Below are 19,423 nucleotides of genomic sequence, written 5' to 3'. Positions count from 1 at the left end.
ATTATAAAATTTAAATTTATTTAATTTTACACCCAATGTATGCAATTTGTATTAAACATCCGTTAAGTATATTTAAATTTTTAGTAAACAGTTATACACATTGTAATAATGGGTATAAAATTAAGTATATTTAAATTTTTATAACTTTTTGGATAATAAGATAATTTTTAGGTGGATGATTGAAAATTTTTCTTTTCAAAATATTTTGAAAACAATACCAAATGTACCAAAACATTGTTTACTTACACTATCTTTTTTTTTTTTTTTAATTTCTTAACTCATTCTTATCCTTATTCTTGCAAACATATCCACAATCTGTCAATGAAATTTACTTTTATAAATTTGAAGGTTTTTTCATGCAATTTTGTACGATGAAGAGTTCTCATGTTTCTGTTAAAAAATAATTCGTAAATAATACAAATGAAAAAAAACAAAAAGTAGCAGGGCTGGCAATACAAACCATAACTTTTTTTTTCTTTGAAATATGCATAAATAAAGCTAATGGTGATTTGTCAGCACAATCTTGAGAGCACGGCTTGGAGTCTCAATAATTATTGAAACTCACATTTGAAAACTTTTGAAAAGATAAAATCCAATATGAAAGGTGAAACGTTATAATCATAGTAACTAGAAAATTGATTCATTTACAAATATCAATTTAAACAATTTTCATGTTGATCGACAATTTAAGTATATTGACAAAGATTGAAGTAATTACTGTTGGTGATTGATTGACTTTATCCTTATCCTTGCCTTCTTCTTATCAAAAATCGAGTGTCAATTAAATTGGGCCGGGGCTTCTGATTGCAACTAATAGACTTCGTATACGCATAATGGTCCCTACGGACATACGTACCAGTATTTGATTGAAAAAGGGATGCGTGCTTAATGCTCAAGTCGTCTTCTTTTGGAAATTCATTGTTATTACTCTCATCAACTCGTTACTCGCATTCCTCTTTAGTCAACAGAGATCCTTTTGCTCAATAAAATTTTTCTTCTATATTCAAGGTGAATACAGCAGCTCATCAACTCTGATCCGAGACAGGTAAAGAGGTGCACTTGTTCTAAAACCTGTAATATTCTTTTAGTAGCAGAATCTCTGATACTTGTTCTTCATAGCGGTTTTTTCTTAATTTCCATCAACTTTCCGAGGAAAAAATTCTCTGGTTTTTCTTAATCATATCATTTATTTTTCTTAAGTCATATCATTTATTTTTAGTAGCAGAATACTTGATATTGATAGCGGTTCTTTCTTAATTTCCATCAACTTTCCTTGAAGGATACCTTTCTGTTAATAGCGAAACCTCTGATCCTTAAGATGGAAAAAGAAATTCTCTATTTAGGTATCAGTTGGTTCAATATCAATATCGCGATGTTGTTTGCGGTCTTTCCTTTCTCTGTCTTTCCCTCTAGTTCATTTTAATTTATTTGTATTCATTTCTTTGACACTTTTATTTATATATATATATATTGTTTAGCAACAGGCAATGGCTGCAGAAGGGTGTCTCGCAATGGCTGCACAAGGGTGTCTCAATGCTATTTCCAGCATTGTATCCGGTGGTGCAAAGACATTGTTCGAACTTATTATACGACCAATATCTTATGTGCCAGAGTACAAAAGCAACATCGATGGGCTAAAAGAACAAGTGGAGAAGCTGAAACAAGAAAGACAAAGGGTGGAAAAAGCCGTTGATCAGGCTACTCGACAAGGAGATAAGATTTTTGATGACGTCGAAATCTGGCTTAAAAAAGTTGATGGATTGATTGAAAAACCCATCATTGATACTGAAGATGGATTGTGCCCAAATTTGATTTCTCGTTACAGGGTTAGTAAACAAGCTGCAATGGACAAAGAAGCAGCCGATAGTCTCATAAAAGAAGGCGACTTCAGGGAAGTTTCCTACCTTCCTGCTCCAGAGAGTACAGAACATTTGCAAGTGAAAGATTACGAGGCCTTTGATTCAAGAATGAAAGTATTTCAAGATGTTGTGGAGGCGTTGAAGGATGATAAGCTCAACATTATTGGGGTCTACGGGATGGGCGGCGTGGGTAAAACCACGCTCGTCAAGCAAGTTGCAAAGCGAGTGATGGAAAAAGATAAGTTGTTCGATAAGGTCGCTATGGCTGAGGTAACAGAGAACCCAGATCATCAGAAAATTCAAGACAAACTTGCTTCTGATTTAGGCATAAAGTTTGAGTTGAATGAGAGTATATTCGACAGAGCAAATCGACTATGTCGAGTTTTGAAGAACGAGGAGCGGCATCTCATTATATTGGATAATATTTGGGGAGAACTGAAGTTCGATGAAGTTGGAATTCCTTCCGGGGATGTTAAGAAAGAAAGAATGGATGATCAGCGACGATGCACAATAATACTGACGTCTAGACGTCAAGATTTATTGCGCAATGTTATGAATTCTCAGAAAGAGATCCAGATCGATGCTTTATCAAAAGAAGAAGCATTGCATTTATTTCAGAAGATAGTGGGTGATTCAATGAAAACATCTGCTTTTCAACCTATAGCACATGAGATCGTCGGAAGATGCGGAGAACTGCCGGTTGCACTGATTACACTTGCAAAAGCTTTGAAAAATGAGAGCCTTGACACTTGGAAAGATGTGCTGCGTCAGCTAAGAAGTTCCTATGCAAAAGAAATTGATGGAATGGAAAAAAATGTGTACCTCTCCATAAAATTGAGTTACGACTTCTTGAGAAGTGAGGAAGCAAAATCTATGTTCCGTCTTTGTGGTCTATACAGTGAAGGTCATGCTATACCAGTTCCTTACTTATTGAGATATGGTGTGGGTTGGGGTTTGTTTGAAAATGTTTACACATTGGAAGAAGCAAGGAGTAGGGTGCATCGGTTGATCGACAATCTCAAATCTTCATGCTTATTGTTGGACGGTGATGCTGAAGATGAAGTTAAAATGCATGACATCATTCATGTTGTTGCCGTATCAGTTGCCGCAGAGACGCGCATGTTTAATATCCCAAATGTTGCCGACTTGGAGAAAAAGATGGAAGAGACAATACGGAAAGATCCAATTGCCATTTCATTACCCCAGAGAAATATTCAAGAGCTCCCTGAAAGGTTGCAATGTCCCAATCTCCAGTTATTTTTGTTGTTTAGACAGGGTTATGGCCCCGTGCAAATTTCAGACCTCTTTTTTGAAGGAACAGAAGAACTCAAAGTTTTAAGTCTTATCGGAATTCATTTCTCTTCATTACCTTCATCACTTGGTCGCCTCATTAACCTTCAAACATTGTGTTTAGACTGGTGCCAACTAGAAGATGTAGCGGCAATTGGACAGCTAAAGAAATTAGAGATTCTCAACCTTGCAGATTCCAATATCGAGCAGTTACCACTTGAAATTGGACAATTGACGGGGTTAAGATTGTTAGATTTGACCAATTGTTGGAGCCTTCAGGTGATAGCACCAAATGTCATTTCAAAATTATCTCGATTAGAAGAATTGTATATGGATAACAGCTTTTCAGGGTGGGAGAAGGTTGAAGGAGGAAGTAATGCCAGTCTTGTCGAGTTGAAGAGGTTGACAAAGCTAACTACTTTGGAGATAGAAGTTCGGGATGCCGAAATTCTGTTGCCGGATTTTGTCTCTGTGGAATTGCAAAGATATAGGATACGTATAGGAGATAAGCTCGAATATGAGATTGACCAATTGCTCGTCAAATCTGAAGCATTAAGATTGATGATGCTCAAGGGGCTAGAAAAAGTTAGCATTCTCCAGGAGAATGATGGGACGAAAATGTTGCTGCAGAGAACTGAAGATCTCTGGCTAGTAAAATTGGAGGGTGTTCAGAATGTTGTTCATGAATTAGACGATGGGGAAGGTTTTCCACGATTGAAGCATCTTCATGTAGAAAGTTGTTATGAGATTGTACATATTGTCGGTTCAGTTAGACGGGTTCGTTGCGAAGTCTTTCCCTTGCTGGAGTCATTGGATCTTATTGATTTAACTAATTTGGAGACGATATGCTACAGCCAACTCAGAGAAGATCAATCTTTCAGCAACTTAAGGATTATAAGAGTAGCTTTTTGTGACAAATTGAAGCATCTCTTCTCATTCTCTATGGCCAAAAACCTATTGCGGCTTCAAAAAGTAAAAGTGGAAGACTGCGATGATTTGAAAATGATTATTGGTAAGTGTTGAAATTAATTATTGGTAGGATTATTGACATTGACTCTTTCTTTTTTTCTTTTTTTTTTTGGTGAATAAAACAACGGATGTTTATTATATATTGTTTTTGTTCATTTATAGGGCCCGACATGGAGAAACCAACAACTACTGAGGGATTCACAGAAATCAATGCAGAGGATGATCCTGTTCACCAGGTAATAATTTTCTATTTAATAATTAATTAATTAATATATTATCACGATTGATCTTCAATCATCGAAAGAATAATTAATTAATTAACAAGAATGTACGGTTTTGCTTTGCAGGTTACTTTTCCACGCTTGGAGGAACTGAAACTTGACCGTTTAATAAGCATCAAAAAATTATGGCCCGATCAATTTCAGGGAATGTATTGTTGTCAAAACTTGACAAAAGTGACCGTGGAAAGGTGTCATCGTCTGAAGTATCCGTTTTCATATTCTATGGTTAATAGTCTTTTGCAACTCCAACATCTTGAGATTCGAAATTGCCGGTCAATTGAAGGGGTAGTCAACACCACGGGGTTAGGAGGAAGAGATGAATTAAAGGTTTTTCCTAAACTACACTCCCTGCAGCTCGATGGTCTTCCAAAACTAAGTAGCTTTGCCTCACCAGAAGACACCATTCATTCTGAAATGCAACCTCAACCTCTCTTTGATGAAAAGGTTTTTTTTTTTAATTAATTTTATTCTTAATAGTTAATTTCTTCTATCGTTGAGTCTTCAAATTTAATTAATATCCATCTCTAATTGCATTGAATTTTTAAATTCAGGTACGACTCCCAAGTCTGGAGGTATTGCATATTAGCTCGATGGATCAGTTGAGAAAAATATGGCACCACCAGCTTGCTTTAGACTCTTTTAGCAAATTGAAAAGTTTGGAGATATCTGGGTGTAATAATCTACTGAATATTTTTCCTCCATTGGTAAGATTGCTATATTCATTTTGAATTTTTATTTCAAATAACATTCAACAATTATTTTAATCATTTTTGTGTTTACAAATAATTTTCATTCACAAATTATTTATTGCAACTATTGTACTTCAAACTTGTGGAGGGAAAAAAAGTAGTGTACTTCAAATCACCATTCTGAACTCTGCATTTTCAATCTAATTTATAGGTTCACCTGCATTAAAGTCAACAATATAATTGTTTTAAACACGATTTAACAGCATAATATAATTCAATTTAATTGTTTTTTTTCTTAAATCCTAATAAATAAGATTTTCAGAAATTAAAAGATACTTAGTTACTCAGCTTTTAAGTTCACAAATTCATATATATTTCTCTTTTCCTTGGGTCTTTAGATTTCGATTTAAAAAAAAAAAAGAAAAGTGTTCAAATGTAGTTAATATCTCTAGTTTAGTTATGAATTGATTACGCCATTGATTAAGCACAAATTCATGATGGTCATTTTGAATCGACCGTTGATTAAAAAATTTCCTCAAATATTCACTCTATAACAGTCCCATGTTGATGGCGTTGGGAAGTGTTTTCCAGAAATGTTTTCCATTTTTAAAAGCAGGAAACATCAGGAAAAAAAATGGGAAATACAGCGTTTTAGTTTAGTTATTTTAAAAATAGGCATGTTTGAAAATTAAAAATTTTTAAAAACTAGCATCAAGATGAAAAATGAATTTAGAATATTTAAAAATTACCTGAAATTCTTTCTACATTCCTAACACTAAATAGCATAAATGCATTTTCATTATCTTTGTTTTTTTGGATTTCTATTTATTTATTTATTTTTGTTTTATTGTTTTCCTTTTTTTCTTTAACAAAAAATATCTAGTAGACATTCATGGTTTGTTATTTTCATAAAACAATTGTATGATTTAGACATATTTTGAATATAGTTGAATGCTACTCTTTATTTTCAGGTTGGAATTCCTAGTAGTCTGGTGAATCTTAATGTCTCACACTGCGAAAAAATAGAAGAAATCATAGGACATGTTGGAGAAGAAGTGAAGGAGAATCGTATTGCTTTCAGGGAATTAAAACTTTTGATACTCGATTATTTACCAAGGTTTACTAGCTTTTGTTTGGAGAATTACACTCTTGAATTCCCATTATTGGAACGAGTTTCTATGACACATTGTCAGAACATGAAGACTTTTTCTCAGGGAATCGTATCCACACCAAAGCTGCACGAAGTGCAGGTGACTGAAAAGAAAGAGGATGAATTGCGCCATTGGGAAGGCAACCTTAATTCCACTATACAAAAGTGTTACAAAGAAATGGTATGTGTTAAATCGATTCGTTGAACATATACACCTGCCTTGTATATATATTTTATATATATCTAATGCCTTTCAAAAAAATAGTTTATATATATCCAGTGCAATTGTTTTGGTTTGTGCAGATTGGATTCCGTGACATATGGTATTTGCAACTCTCACCTTTTCCACGTTTGAAAGAAACATGGCATGGCCAAGCACTGCCTGTCAGCTTCTTCAACAATTTAGTAGTGCTGGTGGTGGATGACTGCACGAATATTCGAGTGCTATTCCTGCCAATCTGCTACGGTGCTTTAACAATTTGCTACGGCTGGAAGTGAGCAATTGTGATTCACTAGAAGAGGTGCTTCATTTGGAAGAGCTAAATGCTGAAAAAGTACATATAGGCCCCCTGTTTCCTATGCTTTTTGAGCTAAGGCTCATTGATCTTCCAAAACTCAAAAGATTCTGCAACCTCACTGGGAATATAATTGAAATGCCTAAGTTGGAATATCTAATTATTGAGAATTGCCCTGATATGGAAACATTTGTATCCAATTCTACACCTCTACCGCACATGACAGCCGATAATAAGGAACCTCAAAAATTAAAATCAGAAGAGAACCTCTTGGTAGCTAATCACATACAACATCTCTTCGATGAAAAGGTAATCATTATTATTATTTTTCCCTTCACTTTCGTTCGCACAAATGTAATTTCATTAGAATCAAATCAAATTTAATGACTCATCTTTTTGCACGTCGTCTTAATTTATATCTGATTTAACAATATAACCGTAGTTATTAACTAACTTTATAGTATGAATTATAAAAATGTCTCAAATTAATTAGATCCCTAGTGACAGGAGGTGATGAACTATATCGATTATGCATGTTACATCTCTGTTTTCCTAGCTAATTCATATTGGATTTAAGATCAGATTTCATTTATGTGTTTCAAAGGGTAATCGATTTGATACTTATATTTGGGATCCTACTGCAAAGCATACTAATTTGGAAAAAAATATAAAATGTCGTGATTAATCTTGTCCATAAAATATGCAGGGGAAGACTGCAGAGCTTGGATACATATTTTTATTTACAACTTAATTTTGTTGATTTTCAGGTTGCATTCCCTCAATTGATGAAGTTAAAGCTATCTGGATTACACAAAGTGCAGCATCTCTGGAAGGAAAATGCCAAATCCAACAAAGTGTTTGCAAACTTGAAAAGTCTAGAAATATTTGAATGTAGTAAGTTGCAGAAATTAGTACCAGCTTCGTGGCATTTGGAAAATCTTGCGACTCTGGAAGTATTCGAGTGTCATGGGTTGATAAATTTATTGATGCTCTCAACATCTGAAAGTCTAATGAATCTCGGAATAATGAAGATAACTGATTGCAAAATGATAGAAGAAATCATACAGTTGCAGGTTGGAGAAGAAGCGGAAGATTGCATTGTTTTCAGGAAATTGGAGTACTTGGGACTTGATTGCTTGCCAAGCCTAACAAGCTTTTGTTTGGGTAATTACGCTCTTGAGTTCCCGTCCTTGGAACACGTAGTTGTGAGACAGTGCCCAACAATGAAGATTTTCTCTCAAGGAGTCGTAGACGCACCAAAGCTAAACAAAGTGAAACCCACCGAAGAAGAAGATGGTGATGATGAAGGATGTTGGGAAGGAAACCTCAATGACACCATAAAAAAATTGTTCAATGAAATGGTGAGTATCAATGAAGTGTTGGCACTATCTAGCAAATTATTTCTATAGCTATTAACGTGGCATAATATGGTTGCTTGACTGAAAACATAAAATAAAAAAAAAAAATGAGGGTCATGTTATGTTTTTGTTTAATCAATCATATTATGTCATATTAGTTTGTACAATATTATTTGTGCACAAGAGGTTGTGGTCGTATCATTACTCTTGCTTTATTATTATTATGGTTGTAATGTATGCTTGCTTACACGAGTAATTACAAAATGTGCAGAATTCTAGAGAAAAGATTGAGCCAACCCTTCAGGTACAGTGAAGAAGCTATCTCGAACCAGGCCAATCTCTTGTACATGATTCAACTTGCTCGTTCTCCTGTACTTGAATAATTTGGTTCTAAACGCATTTACAATTTTTTAGTCATGCTACAGACTTGCAAGACACTTTGGATTTGTTTGATGCATTCTCTGTTTAAGGAAGGACTTGAATTGATGTTTCATGTTTCATGCAATTTTCAATTAGATACTGTTTAAACTTCTGCATTATTCATTCAATTGGTGTTTTAAGCATTTGATTTCTAACTAGTCCTGATAGAAGATCATTAGCCGAAGAAAACATCATAACATTTATGACATTATCAGAATAAGAATAGTTTTATGAGCATAGTAAAATTAAATCGACCATTATTAGAAGAAATTAATCCGTCACACTGACTTTCTCAGACCAACACCCTTTAAATTAAAAGAATTTCGTGAAGTCAATACCATTTTATAGATCTTGTGGAAATAAGTGAACCCATAAATGTTTTCACAGCATCATAAGAAAATCATTTTTTTATTAGTATTTTTGTTAGTTGTTGAGTTTTAAAAGTAGTGGTCGCAGTTGGGGATCGAGTAGTTCACTTGTTTGCGAGTAGAAACCAACTTTAATACTATTACACTCATTCCAAAAATAGTAACTAAAGAATCATGAAATTTCCTATTAAGTATTCTTTATTTTTTAATGCAAAATTCCCATTCGAAAACACCAATGACTTTCTTTCAAAGTAAATGAGAAATTACAATGAAAACGGGATCAAAATACATGTATGTATACCTAAAACAAATGATTTTTTTTTCAATTAAAAAAAAAAAAAACAGTTGAGGTGAAATGAAACCAGAGTCATGATGTCTCTGGTTCCAACTTTGGGACAATAGCAGACTTGAGTTCTATATAAGAAACACGTACAGCTCCAATCAGCCGCTCCGGTAATTCATCTGTAGTATTTGCCTGCATACACAAAGCATTATACCATTCTGAGAACATTCAAGTATGCAAATATGCAAATTGCAGTACAATATCTCAAAATCATGTCTTTTCCCTTGTGTCATTTAGAACTGGGGGAAAAAAACAATCATACATACCTGCACAAGGAAAGCCATGTCAACCACCAATGCCGTAATTACACCAATTACAAGAACATGTCAACATCAATCTACAGAAAGATTAACAATGTTAAACCATGTTAATCATATTGAACAAGCTATTTGAAAGGGAACACATCCCATGTACTATAGGAATTCGAAGAGCATTTACTTCCAAGTACTTAGGACCGTGGATATAGTTACAATCAACTGCTTTTCCTAATAAACAAGGGGTGCTTCCATCACTCTGGCGCACGATCCATGACCCCCGCGTGATTCAGTGCTTAAAATCAAGAACAAATGCAAAACAAATTCAAATCGGTAGAAAAAGGAAATGAAGTTTGAAGGTACAACCCATCAATACATTTACACCTAAATGCATGCCTTCTTTGTACAAATTGAAGTGTACTATGCAGCGAAGGGTACGTATACGTTAACATAGTCCTAATACATGAAGACCAAGACGGATACCTTAGGAACGGACGGGATAAGTTTCAGCCTACTATTGCGAAATTCATCATCGCTGTCAACAAACCATTGCAAAAGGGATCCTGTAACTAATTCCCTTGTGACAAAATAAAATACCATACTATAATGTGTTGAACCAGGAACCTGCAGATGCTTACGTTACAACCATACAACCTCCCAAAACGATAAGTTTGAAACCTAATACCTTCTGAAATTAAACAAGCTTACTTGAAGATTAAAGATCAGTGAGAAAAGCCCTTTTTCGAAAGCAACCTACATATTTTAGAATAGGGCTCAGAGTGCTATAGATACAATGAACCACCAGAAGTTATTTACATTGTAGTATCTCACAGGCAGTATTTTCTTCTAATCCGTCAATGGAAAAGGAAAAATAAAAAAGAAAAGAATAGTTACTTGTGCAGCACAGCCTTGACGCCTAGCTACATGGTCCATTCTCTTTGTGTCTTTGAACCAATCAACAGCAACAAGATCCATTAAATGTTTTCCCACATGTATCTGCAGTTACAAATTGCACAAAGAACAAGAAGAACCAACCAAACTACATCGTTACATGTCGAACTAGAATATGTCAGATATATAAATACCATAAGAAACAACCAAAATTGGCGGGAACCTTTGTTTTGTCATAACAAAATGCTTGCTACGAACTCTGAAGTTATTTCCATCAGAAAGTTTCCAGCAGTCACAAGCATTATCACGGTCATTGTGTTGCAGATTGCTCCAAAAAAACGAGATAAATCAATTTGATCACCCTGCTTTTCCTCTAGGGCTGCAACTAATTGGAAAAAAAAAAGATTAATTCCATAGAAATCCATTAAAGAGGACATTAACAAAATATATAAAAATGAATATTTAAGTTAACATCCACCTTGTTCCAAAAAAAAAATAAAAAGTTATCATCCACCTGTTCTTAATCTCTTTTTTCATTTGCCTGAAATCCCAAAAAATATCTAACTAAGAACAAGAGTTAGAAAAGGTGTACACACGCACACACACATATTGCATTGGAGTTCGTGAATCTCTATCTTTTAGCTCATTCCTCATTTTATTAAAATGGTTGATCCCTCATTAAAAGGTGACTCTACATACGTGTATGTGTGTGTTCCCTATAAAAGGACCGACAGAAAATACAGTAACACGTAAAAATATGACTTAAAATGGCCACCCAGCAGAAACATATTAATCCATAACAGTGCAAAATAAAATGTGAAATACTAGAAACTTACCAGCAACGCTATTTAACATCTGACGAAGACAGTGTTACTGAAACATTGCCACACAACCAACACCCCACCCTTTTAGATCAATCTGCATAAGATGTTGTACCTGTGTTCTGGGCCTACCATTTTGAGGTTATAGTGGGGAAATGTTGAATCCACCACCTGAGAAATCAGAATACAGGAAGCAAGTGGTGCAACTTGGCATGACTTAGTCACTTGTTAATTCTCTACATCAACCAAAGTAAAGGACAGAAAACTAACTCTCCACGTGAGCTCGTACATATCCTGGTTGTGGACCACAGTTCTCATGCTCCCTAGAATGAAATAACACAACTGCGTGATAACAAAACACAGCTTATGGAAACTTCTAGTGCCAGAAAAGATAGATTTAATTTCAAGAAGTGGGGAAGCAAGAACCTTACCATAACTCGCATCGTCATTTCAACGCCAATAACGCACATAACAAAGGCCATGGGGCCAAACAAACCTGCAACCAAATAAATTCATATATATATAAATAAATTCCGCAGAGGAAAGTAGGAAGATTATTTAAATAAAAATGATAAATTTTAGGGAATTGCACTATCCTCTGAATAAAACAGATAACCCATGTGGTTTTGAAATTCATTAGACCCTTCCCCTGAACTTTTCAAATTTGCCACAGAACTCCCCTAAAATCCATCTGAGACCTTCCTTGAGAATTTTTTTGGAATCAAGCAGAAGGTTTTAGATGAACTTCTAAACCAAACTAAGCCCTATTTTTAAGTCATATTGAGGAAACATAAGAAAAAAATTTCCAGAAAAAGTATCAGCTAAGAATTAAAATTAAATTCATCAAAATGATCTCAATCACTAGATTTTTTACTGTCATAGTATGTTTAAAAACTTGCAGAAGGCCCAAAGAGAACTTAGGACTGAACCGAGGGAAAAACAAGACGGTGTATGTATTTTATTTCTGAATTCCAACAATTACATTGGGATACAGAAAAATTTTAGGTAATTTCCTCACATATTATATCAGAAGAGAGGAAAGGGGAAAGAAGAAAACAATAAATGTTCTATTCTGACCAAAGCATAAATGAGATGATTGAATCGAGAGACTATTACATTGGAAACCAGTCCAGCTGAAGCCTATGATAGAGAATAGCCGTATGCCCATCTACCTCTTCAACTAAGCTGCGATACAGAAGACTACAATCCCACCTGCACAAAACATGAAAAAGGGTGTACATGCAGCATGAACTTTGAGAAAGGTACATAAAAAAGATCTGATGGCCAAGGAATACAACAATTGTACAACCAAAAGAGGTAGAAATCCATGTCTAGTACACTGCCCTCTTCAAGACCTCTAAATACTGAGTCAAATTGATAGGAATTTCATGGAAATAACTATTCGACAAATGATCAGCCTTGCTGGCCTTTATAAGCCAACGCACAGAGATTATGGAACAATGCAATGGTGCAAACCAAGAATTATTAGGGTACAGACAGTAAAATTAAATAGAATAATTTGAACACATTACTAGCAAACATTGCCAAGAGACTTGTTAAAATCTAATTCGCAAACCAGCTAGATTTGCTAGGAAACAGGTAATTTCAGGCAGCACGCCTTCTCCTGTTTTAGAACACTCTTTTATGTAATAGACATCAAAAATGTAACATGTTTTGAAAAAAAAAAGGAAAGAACGTATTTGACACTTCATGAAATGGCTAAGATACAAGCTTTAATTCTAGTACAACAAATTAATATAACTAACTTCAACCGTCAATTGATCTATAGTTCAGCAACAAAAAATACAGATAGCTACATCTATTTTGTCTTCATCAAATACCATTAGCTAAGTGGAGAAAAAGTTATAAAAATGAGTCCTAGTCTTTCTTTATTAATGAAGCAATCCATCAAACTTCAAAAGCTATTTTCATTTCCACATTCTTCATATACCTAAGCAACAAAAGTTTGTAATAATCTTTAGAAAGCACCATGCAGATTAACTAAATATATTCAAAAAGGCACATACAGAATCGGGACTGGAGACAATGTGAATTTCACAGCATACAAGAGGAAATATAATACTCAGCTTACAGAGACAGCCAATATAGTCTTGATTATGTTAAAGTAACTAAAAATAAAAAATAGAAAAGAAGCATACTCGTATCGTGTCCCATCCATGCTCATTACAAGTTCAAATATTTCTTCACAGCTGGCCTTCATAACACCAACAGCCTTCATTGCTCTACTACAGCTTCTCGGCTGCATTAAGTAAACTTTAGATGATGGTTCTGACCTAAACCATTTTAATGCTTGGCAAAATCACATCCTGAGCATAGAGTAAAGAAAGTGGCATACAAGGTAATCAACTTCAAGAAGCTCTTCAGAAATGCATAATCCTGTTGGGGAGAAAAGAAAAAAGAAAGAATACAAATAAAAAGAAGTCACAAACAATTCATTTCCTGCACTACACATCATCAGCAGTTTTTCGGGAACACAAAAATGTTATAATAACTTTTCTTGATTGCCACCCACATGCTAAACTGATCAAATACAAAACAGGATACAGAAAATCTCTAACCTTTTTGGCATTGAAGAAGACGCCAGTGCTTTCAAAAGAAAATGCTTGATTGTTGGCATTCTGGTTTGAAAAATATGAGTCCAATTCCTGTGTCCAGTCATGTACCAAATCAGGACGACCTGCCAGTCATACAAAGATGACAAAAATACACTATAAATTTGGGTGTCCATCGTCTTCATCCTCTTGTGCACTGACCCTGAGAGTCCACGAGAAATACATATAAAAATTAGGCATGACTGAAATTGATAGTAGTACAAAATGGATATAAACATCACGATGAACAAATTAAATTGTTCCCTGTCAGACAAATCCAACCTGCAAGCTTAAGCTCTTAAGCTAGACCAAATCACACTGCAAATAAAAATACATAAGGCCAAAAAAAGATAATATTTATCATTCATATGCTTTGCCCTATAGAAATGATTTGGGCCATAGGTCAATTATGTTAAAAGCAGCAATACTAAACCCAAAAGCCAACTGGTACGCGAAGATTAACTCTCAGGTCTGAAATCTGAAACACTTTACATAGACACCAATAAAAGGATTTCACACAACATTGACAACACAGCATATTAATTTCCAAAAGCACAGCAATTTCCTCGTGAAAACAATAAATAAATAAGATACCAAAAAACAAAATAAACTTCTTCTGCATCTCCAAGAACTGGAAAACCACAACACAATCAAAGAAAAGGATATACCATGGCAAAATTTAAATCACTTTATGTTCTACATAAGAAAATTTTTTGAGCTTCCCGATCCACGAATAATAATAAATCTCCTTAAAATAATCTTTGGTAAATAATTTTATTTTTCTTGACACATGACAAGCACCTTCATATAGAGAAGAAAGGAGAATCTCAAATTCCACCCGCTATCAGAACACCACATCAAAGCTTCATATCAGTGAACATGCAAGAAGAATAAAAGGAGTAGCTCAAATCCTGTAAAAAAGAACCTTGGACTTCGACTCTTGTCAAACAGTTGACTCTGACTGAAGATAGGAAGAGTAATCGAGCAAGCATAGATCGGCCAAGCTTAATCAAGCGCACAGATCGGCCAAATTTGAGCAAGCCGAGAGAGAGAGATGATCGTGGTCAATTTACAGCCGCAGTTGATCGTCGCCGACTCGTGCCGCCGTTGATGGCCGTGGAACAAGAAGAGAGGTGAGGCGAGGGAGCGGTAAGGCGCGTGTGAGGCGGGGGAGTGGTGGGTTTTTTTGTTTTTTTCATTTATATATTTTTAACTTAAACCAAATGACCGGTTTTACAGGTTTCTGGTTGTTTCAAATTTTTTTATTGCTTAATAATAAAACAAATCTCAGCCATTAGATCCACTCCATTTAATCCAATGGTCAGTTTTTGTGCATGTATCAGATGCACGCATGTATTATAGCCGCCCCCTTTTCCTTTTTAGTTGCAAAACCTCGTTCGAAAGCAACAATGACTTTCACTCAAAGTAAATGAGAAATTACAATGAAAATGGGATCAGAAAAAGGTTGAGGGGAAATAAAACCACAGGGATGATGTTTCTGTTTTCCAGCTTTGGGAAAATAGCAGAGTTGAGTTCAATACGAAAAACACGTATAGCACCAATCAGCCACTTCGATAATTCATCTGTAGTTGTGAGGTGATGAATCAAGTTTGGTTCCCAGAAACGGCTGCGTTTTGAAGCCGTAAAAGCTTCATTAGCTCACGTGCTGCTCAGCTGATTCTTAACAGAAAACGATTTAGTGGAAACGACATGGATGGAGCACGTTTTACATATCAGTTTAAGTAACCACGTGAGGAAGCATGTGATGAAGGTTGTTCCGTTCCGACTTATCTAAATCGTCCTCTCTATACAAGCGAATACAGGTAATGTCAGGCAAATCGCCTTCTCCAATTTTAGGGCACTCATGTATAATAGTGACTTTAAAAGTGTAAACATATTTTGAACAATTTTAAGGAAATTAAAAATATATTTGACACTTCACGAAATGGCTAAGATACAAGCTTCAATTCCAGTACAACAAATTAATATAACTTCAGCTGTCAATTGATCTATAGTCCAGTAACAAAAAGGACAGATAGCTAGCTGTATTTGTCGAGAAGCACTATTAAAAGACAAATAAAAATCTAATGAAGCTCTTGCAAGCAGCCTACACAATTCGAGTTGGAATTTGGGTACAAAACTTCTCCTCTTTGCACCCATTCAAAATAACGGAGAAAAAGCTTAAGTAATAAGCAATTGATTATTTATGTTCACAAGTTCTTACTATTATTTTCTGGCCAACAGTGAGATTGTATATTATTCTGTCAAATTTAATGAGCTAATTTTCAATGCTTATAAATACATTTCTCTCTTTAGAAGTTCTCGAAATCCCCATGTCCTATTATTTCTTTTTTGTTTTTTCCGTATTTAATGTTTCGTCAGTGTATGCAATTGAATTGAAATCTCTTCACGACAAAGATATTATCATTTTTGCTTCTCGATGGAGGTTCTTTATTTTGCTAAATTTAATTTCTCCACTCCTCCTTATATTAGAAAATACCATTCCCTGTATATAAAAATGGATTATTTTGGTAAAATTCCCTATATTGTCTTCTTATTTCTCAAAGTCCACTCTTTTCTAATGTAAATTCAGGTAGATTATCAGAGCCAGCTTTTTATGTAGGCATTTTCCTTATTTTCATGGGTTTTTTATTTAAATATCCTCAATTTACCCTTAAATGCCAAATTTATACCTTATTACATACATATACCTTATGAAGATAGGAAAAGTAAAAAATAACCTTAAAAAAACTAAGAATTTACATCTCTCTTCTCCTATTGCTTCTCTTTTTTGGGCTTCTCTCACCATTCTCTATTTTTCTTATAAGTGTACTTCCTAATGATTTATGAATTTTAGTAGTACATTATTCATTTTTTGTGCTTGCACACACACACACACTATTTCAATGTAGGGATTTAAGACTACATTTAAGTTATGAGTGATTGAAGAATTAGTACAGGAAGAAGTCGGGTACGAAGTCTGGTAAATCGAGAATTTAGTCAAGTAAGAATTAGAGATAAGTAAGTCGAGTATATGGTCGGGTAAGAAGTCGAGTAAGAATATTAAATGAGTCGAGTAAGAATATTAAATGAGTCGAGTAAGCATATTAAATGAGTCGAGTATATAGTCGGGTAAGAAGTCGAGTAAGAATATTAAATGAATCGAGTAAGCATATTAAAGACGTCGAGTATATGGTCGGGTAAGAAGTCTAGTAAGAAAATTAAATGAGTCGAGTAAGTATATTAAAGAAGTCGAGTATATGGTCGGGTAAGAAGTCGAGTAAGAATATTAACTAAGTCGAGTATATGGTCGGGTAAGAAGTCGAGTAAGAATATTAAATGAGTCGAGTAAGTATATTAAATAAGTCGAGTATATGGTCGGGTAAGAAGTCGAGTAAGAATATTAAATGAGTCAAGTAAGCATATTAAAGAAGTCGAGTATATGGTCAGGTAAGAAGTGGAGTAAGAATATTAAATGAGTCGAGTAAGCATATTAAATAAGTCGAGTATATGGTCGGGTAAGAAGTTGAGTAAGAATATTAAATAAGTCGAGTAAGCATATTAATTAAGTCGAATATATAGTCTGGTAAGAAGTCGAGTAAGAATATTAAATGAGTCGAGAAAGAATATTAAGTAAGTCGAGTATATGGTTGGGTAAGAAGTCAAGTAAGAATATTAAATGAGTCGAGTATATGGTCGGGTAAGAAGTCGAGTAAGAATATTAAATGAGTCGAGTAAGCATATTAAATAAGTCGAGTATATGGTTGGGTAAGAAGTCGAGTAACCATATTAAATAAATCGAGTATATGGTCGGGTAAGAAGTCGAGTAAGAATATTAAATAAGTCGAGTAAGCATATTAACTAAGTCGAGTATATGGTCCGGTAAGAAGTCGAGTAAGAATATTAAATGAGTCGAGTAAGCATATTAAATAAGTCGAGTATTTTTATTGAGGTTATTTTTGTATTTTTCCCGATCTTTTTAAGTATATATGTGTAAAACTAGCAATTTTAATATATGGAGGTATATTTTAGGTATTTTGAGGGAAAACAAGTATATCCCACGCAATTCGCTCTATTTTCATAGCGAACAAGGGTATTAAGGGAATTGAAGGTGGTATTATAAGAGGAAAAGTCAGTTTTGAAATTATTCAAGGCGGTATAATTAGAAAGGGGATTTTGAAAGAATTATCGAGGGGTGTGAATAGCACGACTCATATCTATTTTGTCTTCATCAAATTCCGTTAGCTTACGTGGAAACAAAGCAATACAAATGGTGCATTTAGAAGGTACTCCTGTAGAAACCGAATTTGTGCTTGCAGCAGCGGAGAAACAGGGGCTTCCTTTCCATTTTCCTGGTTTTGTGTTTGGTGACTTTAAAATTTTTTATCTATATTTATGAAAAAAGAAAAGAAGTTATTCAAAACTATTTTTTTAATTTTATATTCACGCTGATTTATAAAAAAAGAATTAATATCCTCATGCTTAAAGAAAAAAAAAACTATTTTTTTTCATACGAGTGCTGTCCCAACTCAAAAATTGCTCATGACCAAAAAACATTTATGGGTCTTCATTTACTCTTTGAACTTTATCATGGAATCGTCAATTTTTAATTTTAGTACGAAATCATTAAAAGGGGGTGTGCCTGTAAATATTTTGCTCACCCATTACTCAGTATTGCATTTACCGCATGAAAAAATAATTTAAAATAAAGCAAATAAATTCTTTTTTTTTTAAATAAGAAGACTGGATTAAAAACAAAAAGGGGAAAAAAAAAACAGATTGCGCGTGATCAATACATGCCTATTTCTCGTTTTATGAGTGTATAACACTTTGTTCGTGAATATAATTTAAATTAAGCTAATCTCTTTCTGAAAATAAGAAAAATAAAAAAAAGACTTAGGCAAGTGTTTCATAAAAAGGAATCATGCTGTTTTATATCAAAGATGGCAAAGCAAAAGTAGAACCCTTCTCCATTATCAACAGTAATAAGAATGTTTATCCGTCTAAAAAGTCAAGCTCAGATATGGATGGTTCCCTTTTTGTCTGGCCAGGTACATCTCTTTCCATGCATTGAATTATGCAAGCAAATCGCTTCTTGAAATTGCATATCTACCCTCATCATTCCCTCTCACGTATCCAGGGCGCGCAGATTACAGGACAATGCCAACCAAGAATGCTTAGGGTAAACCCAAAATGGTTAAATAGAATAATGTAAAAATCTATTCAGAAAACCCACCAGATTTGCAAGGAAAGTGGTACATTATTGATCTTACTTTGATGATTACACTTTAGTTTCTTTCTAAAATGTCATTCTTCATTCAAGCTCTTGCTTTATCTTTTATCAGGCATCTTGCGTAGCTTTTCTCTACTAATAAGCTTTGTAAATCAATAACCTTTTCAATTTCACAGGACACAAGTAATGTATATGCCAAAGCTATTCAAGCGAAACAGGTATTTATTCGTTGAAAACTTCAACTTAATTATTTCATTAGAACATATGAAACGTAGAGCCAACAACTAGTGCTTTCATCAGCTTAACTAGGTTGAACAAATTTTTTTAATGTATTTTACCAGATCCATTTCTTGTATCTCACTGCATGCTT

General features: G+C 34.3%; 1 protein-coding gene and 1 pseudogene across 1 annotated transcript; one reads left to right on the top strand and one right to left on the bottom strand.

Annotated features, from left to right (window-relative positions):
* Positions 1 to 1,511: 1,511 nt before the first annotated feature.
* On the top strand, positions 1,512 to 5,002 carry LOC112098067 (disease resistance protein At4g27190-like). Its single transcript, XM_024183670.1, has 4 exons — positions 1,512 to 4,161; positions 4,281 to 4,354; positions 4,466 to 4,548; positions 4,951 to 5,002. Exons 1-4 carry the CDS (start codon positions 1,512 to 1,514, stop codon positions 5,000 to 5,002), a joined length of 2,859 nt encoding a protein of 952 aa, XP_024039438.1.
* A 4,119-nt stretch (positions 5,003 to 9,121) lies between these two features.
* LOC112098066 lies at positions 9,122 to 18,485 on the bottom strand (annotated as a pseudogene).
* Between the last annotated feature and the right edge of the window lie 938 nt (positions 18,486 to 19,423).

This window comes from Citrus clementina, unplaced genomic scaffold, assembly GCF_000493195.1.
Source record: "Citrus clementina cultivar Clemenules unplaced genomic scaffold, Citrus_clementina_v1.0 scaffold_5, whole genome shotgun sequence".
Classification (NCBI taxonomy): Eukaryota; Viridiplantae; Streptophyta; class Magnoliopsida; order Sapindales; family Rutaceae; genus Citrus; species Citrus x clementina.
Note: the sequence above shows the minus strand (reverse complement) of the source record. Positions and strands in the feature narration are given on the sequence as shown.